This window comes from Seriola lalandi, unplaced genomic scaffold (assembly GCF_002814215.2).
Source record: "Seriola lalandi dorsalis isolate HSWRI2012SDOR001 ecotype SW California unplaced genomic scaffold, Sedor1 jcf7180002054850, whole genome shotgun sequence".
NCBI lineage: Eukaryota > Metazoa > Chordata > Actinopteri > Carangiformes > Carangidae > Seriola > Seriola lalandi.
This window is the reverse complement of record NW_019525403.1, coordinates 1,425,953-1,433,466: the sequence shown is the minus strand read 5'-3', so window position 1 is coordinate 1,433,466 and position 7,514 is coordinate 1,425,953. Positions and strand designations below refer to the sequence as shown.

The 7,514-nt window shown below is 43.3% G+C and overlaps 1 protein-coding gene across 1 annotated transcript in view; it reads left to right on the top strand.

The window, feature by feature from the left end:
* LOC111670276 (SH3 domain-binding protein 4-A-like) overlaps nt 1-5,783 on the top strand; it is a 26,736-nt gene extending 20,953 nt beyond the window's left edge. The window contains exons 4-5 of the mRNA XM_023426923.2: nt 3,679-3,867; nt 3,973-5,783. Coding sequence (XP_023282691.1) covers nt 3,679-3,867; nt 3,973-4,197 — 414 coding nt within the window. The 3' untranslated portion in view covers nt 4,198-5,783. The remainder of the gene's footprint in view (nt 1-3,678; nt 3,868-3,972) is intronic.
* The last annotated feature ends 1,731 nt before the right edge of the window (nt 5,784-7,514 follow it).

Here is a 7,514-nt window from a genome sequence, read left to right as displayed (position 1 = left end):
CACACACACACACACACACACACACACACACACACACACACACACACACACACACACACACACACATTGCATTTCTTGGTCTCAGGAAAAACACCTCAATAACTATAATGCATTTTTACAAGAAAAAAAAAATTATCCTGTCAAAAGATGATTTTTTTGGCCCCTCAGGGCTCCTGTACTTATGTCCTCCAGAAGAACCTATAAGTTGATTTATTAGGTTTAATATTTCAGTTTTTGACCATTTGTGGAAAAACAACAGACAGAGCAGCTGCAGGAGCAAAGATCTTCAGTGACAACATTATTTTTTTGCATTTAAAATTTTAGTTAAGAATTAACTTGCATTTACTATTTAAGCTGTGATTCAGATACTTACATACAATATGCTATGAAAAAGTACCAAATCAACTGCTGAAACTGTTTAAATACTTTGGAAACTGATCCTCAATGATAGTATATGATGTTTTTTGTTTATTACGTATGAACTGGTGTGTTTCAGTGTTACAGCAGCGTGACGGGAAATCTGTCATTAGTATCATGAATTTAAACTTGATTGACGGAGAGAAATCAGCATGAAATTTGCTTCTTTTTAATTCAGATTAGAGTGTTTTGGTCGCTGGAGACTACTGCGTGTGTGTGTGTGTGAGTGTGTGTGTGTGTGTGTGTGTGTGTGTGTGTGTGTGTGCGTGCGTGTGTGTGTGCTGCTTTGAAGCTGCAGCTGACTGACAGAGAGGCTGAATCAGTGGAAACCACTCGAGCTCCATTAAATGAAGTCGAGGCTCTGCAGCGGGAGGTTTTCTCTAAAAGAAAGCAGAACCTATATAATTTATACTGGTACATTTTCTGGCCACACACTGAGCACTTTACTGCTATCAGCGAAATGATTTACATGAGAGCATATAAATGATGTCAGGACAGGGCCTCAAGTTGGTTGATAAAGCAGGGTTTTACCTCATCATGTCCAGCGGACTATAGAGATATTTCAAAAATAAAATCAAACTGGAAATGTCATTAAAGATTGAAACAGCTCCTTTCAATCTGAATAACATTTCTTATCGTGTGGACAGCTTTATGGATTCTTGAATTGTCTTTAATGCCTTGTATTAATGGACTTTATATAAAAGGTTTGTGGCATCAGCAATATATTCACTTTATATATGTGTTCTCTATAGTCCTGTGGATGTGAATCATCAGATGAATCACATCACGTTACATTCAGGATTCGCCTGTTTCGTCTGCCTGAAGGCCCGGAGACAAATCTACTCTGAAGTCCTCCACGATGATGAGGATGAGTATGATGATGATGATGAAGAGTTTCATGCAACGCTGAACACAACACGCAGCTCTGCTCTGACCTAATCTGATGAAGCCATTAATAAACTGAAGGTTCGCTGTGTGGAGGTTGCAGCGGTCAGATGGGATTGGACTGACAGGAGGCGCTCGTACTGTTCATACTGATTCAGCTGTGATTGCTCTGATTGGACGGTTGTTTTCTCACGTCGCCGCTGTACAAGAAAATTGTTCCTTTCCCAGCTGATGTGTTTTCATGCATGGTTTTTTTTTTTTCTCCTGGTGGAGAACTGAGACAATCAGATCCTCCTCCGTTTTGTTTGAAGCTTTTATTTATAACGAGCGTTTGAAAATGAGCGCGTCCCCCAGGTTGTCGTCCATGTGAGGTGACATTCGCATAAAGCTGAACCTCTCTCGGCTCTTCCCGTGTCGTGCCAGTCTGGTTCCAGGAAACCATTGAGCCACAGAAACAACTAAACCATTCACTAAGAGTCTGGTCCCGTCCACACTGGAGGACCTGCGAGGATAAATCAGTTTGAAATTGACGCCACTGTTCAAGACGCACGAGGAAACAACAAAAGGTTTCCGTTGTTCTCTGTGTTTATGCCGCAGCGACTCTGATGTTTGAAGCGATGAATCATGAATAAAAGCAAAAATCAATTAAAAAAATCGCTTTTATTTTGAAACTCTGCTTCTGATCCTTCCTGGAACATGACAGAGTCTCCCAGACTGGTACTTTTTAAAACCAGGAGCTTTGGCTGAGGAGCTGAATGTGCTTCTTTGTTTTCCTGTTGTTTTAGTGTCATGTCCCTGAAATGGATCCTGGGACACGGTGACACCAGTACGCTCTTTGAGACTCCCATTCGCCACACTGTACATGCGCCACTTCCTCGTTGGTGCTTTGATGGATTCTAGTCGCCTCATTTTAATTGTCTGCAGTGGCTGTAGCTCGGTCCGTGATCTCCTCCAGGGTCCGAGCTCCTAATGGTACATAATACCCGTGTCATGCTTGATTTTATATAAGACCCTGTTCAAGCCTGATTAGACCCAAAATCCTGCATCTTCCAACGTGAGTGTGTTCGCTTCTGTGTTTCTGGGTCTGGCAGCAAAAAGAAACCCTCCCCTGCAAAGAACCTGAAAGGTATCACCACAGGACAGCATCACTTTGAAGTGTGTGTAGGTGTGTGTGTGTGTGTGTATGTTAGACAGTGCAGTACCTTTCCTCAACCAAAATCTTATCTATGGACGGCCACACACACGCACGCATTGCATTTCTTGGTCTCAGGAAAAAGACTATTGTGCATTTCAACAAGAAAAAAAAAATGCCTGCAGCTTATTTTCCGCTCAGCTGCTTTTATTAATGCTCCGTATTTTTTAACCCTCATTTATCCGGGGTTACATGATATTTACAGCAGCAGCCTGCGGCCTGTCATCACTTATAAGAGCTTCAGCATCATGTTCGTAGAGAAAGCTGTTTCCTCCTTAACAACTGTGTTTTTAAGCTTTTATGTTTGTCTTTCTGCTCATGGGACCGGTTGAAAGATAAACAGCTGATCTCAGTGGGATTTCACTTCACAGCAGCAGGTTTTCTACAGGAGAAATTGGAGGGATTTTATAATGATTTAAAAACATATAACGTCTACACAAACATCTCCTCTAATCCACATTTCATGTCTTTTGAAATAGGTTTCATATTTACCCCATGAGGTCTTCAAAATCCCCCGAATGAAACAGAGAAAAATCCCTTTGGTTAAAGTGCTCGCCACATATTAAACCTGTGAAGATCCTTAAAGGGATCTAAACCCATAGGGGTTGGGAACCACTGACTGATGACCCCCATTGAGCAGATTATACTTAATCAGGTCTAGAGTCCCTTTCTAATGCTGTGAGGCTCGGGCCTGGTCGCACAGTGTGTCGCCATCATCGCGTCATTTAATTTTTAGGACGTACACCGATACTCAGCTGCTCATCATCATGTTGGTGGCGCATCATATCGGTTGAGTGCGTTCGGGTCGACCGCATTTTAGATCGTGTCCAATTAAGAGCGGGCAATATGACAGTACAAGCTGTAAAACGAGGTACGTCACAGAAAATCTCTAGGTTTTAGACCAGCGGATACTTCTGTATTGGAGCACACATTCAAGAATTTAATTTCTTTTAAAATGTCCAAAGAAAACAAAGAGGATTTAGGAGCAATTACTTTGATTTACCCTCTTAAAGCTACGCTTTGTTAGCCAAAACCCCGGGGTATTAAAGTTCAGTGCTGCTCTGTTGGCAAATCAATTCTGCTTGTTAGATTGAGCGTTCACCATTCACCACCGGTGTGAGTCGAACAGCAGACAGGCTTTGTGTTATTAAAACCCTTCTGACTGTCTCTCTTTCCTCTGTCAGGCGTTGCTGAAGATGGACTGCCAGGGTCTGGTTGCCAGGTTGGTGCTGGACTTCGTGTTGTTGACCACGGCGGTGGAGGTGGCGTCCCGGTGGAGGGAGCTGGCTGAGAAGCTGGCCCGAGTGTCCAGACAGCAGATGGAGGCTTACGAGGCTCCGCACCGCGACAAGAACGGACTTCTGGACAACGAGGTGAGACACCTGAGGAAGGTTTTCATGAAACAGGCTAGAATTTGAATTTGTCCAATAAAAACCTTCCTTTTTTCCCTCCGTCTGACCCCTCTTCTAATCCCTCAGTCCATGTGGAAGCCCGCCTACGACTTCCTCCTGACGTGGGCCGCCCACGTCGGGGACAGCTATCGAGACGTGATCCAGGAGCTCCACCTGGGCCTGGACAAGATGAGGAACCCCATCACCAAGAGGTGGAAGCACCTGACCGGCACGCTCATCCTCGTCAACTGCCTCGACACCCTGCGCAGCGCCGCCTTCTGCCCCACCGGATACGGAGACTTTGCTGTCTGAACCTTGGGGGAACTCTTCTGCTTGTGGCGGAAGTTACTTTGTGTCTGAAGCGCGGCCGACTTTATGGACACGATGTTCGGGATGGACACCAAGGGTTCGACTGTGAATCTCTAGGCTTTCCCCAGCCGTCCATCTTTAGGTGTGGTCTTGCTCGGAGTCTCGGATCAGTATTGATGCAACACTGACGAGCACCAGAGGTCAAATGAATTCTGACATTGGGAAAGTCAAAGAGTGAACTGAAGGATCTGGATCTTGTTACGTCTGTTCTGCTTCTGCTTGTCCTTGTACTCTTCTCCATCTCCTCTCTACCTCTTACCCTTTTTCTTCATCTCTTTCCACCTCTTCCTCATCTCGTCTTTATCCTTTACCATCCTAAACTATCACATTTTGACTGTTAATATTCTGTCCGTCCAAGCTTTCCGTGTTGGTTTGTGATTTCTGTCACTACGGCCCTCAGGACATCAGAGACCTAAACCACTGCAGAACATAACCAGACATACTGTGAACTCTGACCTCTCCTCCATCTTTTAACGTTGATTTGACCCCCAAACTGAACAGACTGTGCTCACGACCTTCACCTTTGTCCCCTCCATTTTCTAAGCGGCAGTTTTTATTCGACTGACTGTCGGTGGCATTTCTATTTAAAGGAGGCAAAGCAGATGTTTTCTTTTTTACAAATGTCTTCAATCAATCGAAGTGAAGCAGACGTGGTTTCATACATGAAGAACTTTTGACACTGATTTGCTTTGCCAAAAAACTGTTAGCCCGATGCTAACGTTGCAACTTTGCAGTAAAGGTACTGTATATCTGCTAATGCAAGATATACCTTTATTTTTTTACACTTGCAGAAGAACACAGATGATGTGTTATCCATTACCGGGCTCTTGTTGTGTTCTGGGTTTTCACTTCTTGTAAGTGCAACGTCTATTTTCCCTATTTTAAACCCTCCCACATAGAAAGATCAAACTCAAATATGTCGCAGAATGATAAAATATGTGATAAGATTATTGCAGAAAATTGCATATTACCATGGCAACCAAATGACTTTATCATTTCCGACCGGAAAGTCCAACAAAAGGTGCATTTTTCTGCTACGTTTGGTTCTGACGTCTGCAGAGTTCAGAGCAAATGAATTATTTTTTGTGTTTAACGAATCAGAGGATGTTTCTGTGTTTTCCTTCAGCTGCAGTAAACCTGTGAACTTTGGGGCTTCAGATGTGATTTTTAAAGAACTAGTTATCTTCTTATGATCTAGGTTTTGTTAAGTTTGTATTTAAAGAAGCACCTTTGTCTTTGACTATAATCAATCAGCTCTGACGCTTCTGTTGTTTTCTCTCTGTATGCCTGTTTTCCTTTCAGCGTTTCTTTTCTATATGTTTTGTGGCCGCTGCAGTGTTCCTGTGTCTGTTTGGGATATGAACCTGATCTGAGTTTATATATTTGTACCGAACGCCGATCGAGTATTGAAACATTCTCCAGTGATGTTGCATCAGCTGTGACGGGGTCGCAGATCTGAAATCTGTTCAGTGTTTCCGGCCACCAGGTCTCAATAAAACGGAAAAATGGAAAACAAGGTGAAATGAAAATCACTGTGTGTGTTGATAAATGGTGAACACTCATCTAAAACCTGCTGTAGCTTGAAACTTGTCAAAGATTTGTTTTTGTCCTCTCCAGTAAAATGTTGCACTTTTCCTTTAAGGAGGCAGATTCTGCAGAGACGGTGCAATTCTTTCTGCCTCCGTGAGTTTTGCGACTCATGCAGCGCTCATTAAACGTGTCGAGTGTTGTGCGGCGCCGTCGTCATGAATTCCACACAGACAATACACCGGATTCCTTCATGTAAATACACACACACACACACACAGAAAACATCACACATGAATGCACAAACGATCCCATGTACTAATTCATGCACAAACAACACACATGAACGCACACGAATCCATCCACATATGTTCTTCTGTCCCAGACGAACACAATCCTCCACACACACACACACACACACACACAAACACACACAGAGTTTAATGTGCTTAATTAAAGAAGATAATTATTCTCCCTCAGAGGACAGACCACCTTGACAGACTCGTCCTTTGCCTCTCAATGACTCACCCTCAACATTCCTGCTCGTCTCCTGGATACAACTCAGACCATGGCTGCGTGTGTGTGTGTGTGTGTGTGTGTGTGTGTGTGTGTGTGTGTGTCTCTCTCTGTTACAAACAAAGTATTAAGGTTCTCCTGCTGTAAATCAGAAATCATCATTTTTTTTAAAAAGTGCATAAATGACCTCAAATTGTGTGCAGCCACTGGTGTGTACATCTCGCCTTTGCACTGATAGAAATATTTATGGGGAGATGAAAACAGGTTCATCTCCAAATTCTCAAAGCTGTCTAACATGGTGTTTCCTCCGGGGAGGCAAAAGCAGAGCAGAGTGTTTGTATCACAAGGCAACACTCTTGAAGTCTGATGTTTTCTGCCTGAAAAGTTCATTTTGTTTGATACATTTTGTTCAGATTTAACAGCAAAGAACGGCAAAGAAACTTCCTCTAATCCCAAATTATAATCAGTTATCACCAGATCTTACCCATAATCACAGGATCACAGGTATCATTCATTCCCCTAATGTACAAGTCTATATTTTAGTCCATTAAATCCCACAATCAAAGAGATGTGAGAGGAAAACAGTCATTTTCCTTCGTTAATTCATGACAAATTGCAGAGCTTTGAGCTTTTCAAAATGCAAAACAGGTGGAGAGATGAAACGCTCCGGGACGAGCTGTCGGTCTGTTTCATCTGCTGTTGTTTTCTGAGGATGTGCGTGGATGTGATGAAACGGGGCCGGGGCTGGTTTCATCCCGTGGGTCTGGAGAATGCAAAGGGCCCTCGAAAGATAGAAATAAAAACTCCCTCGTCTGCTTTCTCTCACGTCTGGCTCCTTCAGCGCCGCCGTCGTTTCTGGAGACAGGGGATGTTTTGTTGTTGTCGTCGTCGTCGTGAAAACCTCCAGTCACGGAGATTATGAGAACTCCAGCTGAATGATTGCTAGCATCCCTTATGGGCTGAAAACCTGATTTCACTGTTTCTCTTTCACCCTGAAGCACCCGAGTCAAACTGATCACCACCTTCTCTCTGGGAACAACAGGTGAAAATGTCAAGTCCATTTCCTGCTGTTGTGACTCTCTACAACACGTCAAATGTCATTTCCGAGTTTGATTTTGTTGATTTTGTGAAGTTTTATCAGACGTTTGTTCCTGTCATGATCTGCCCCTTGATGACTTCCTGTTTTACTTTGAAATGACTGACCTTGTGTGTGTCTG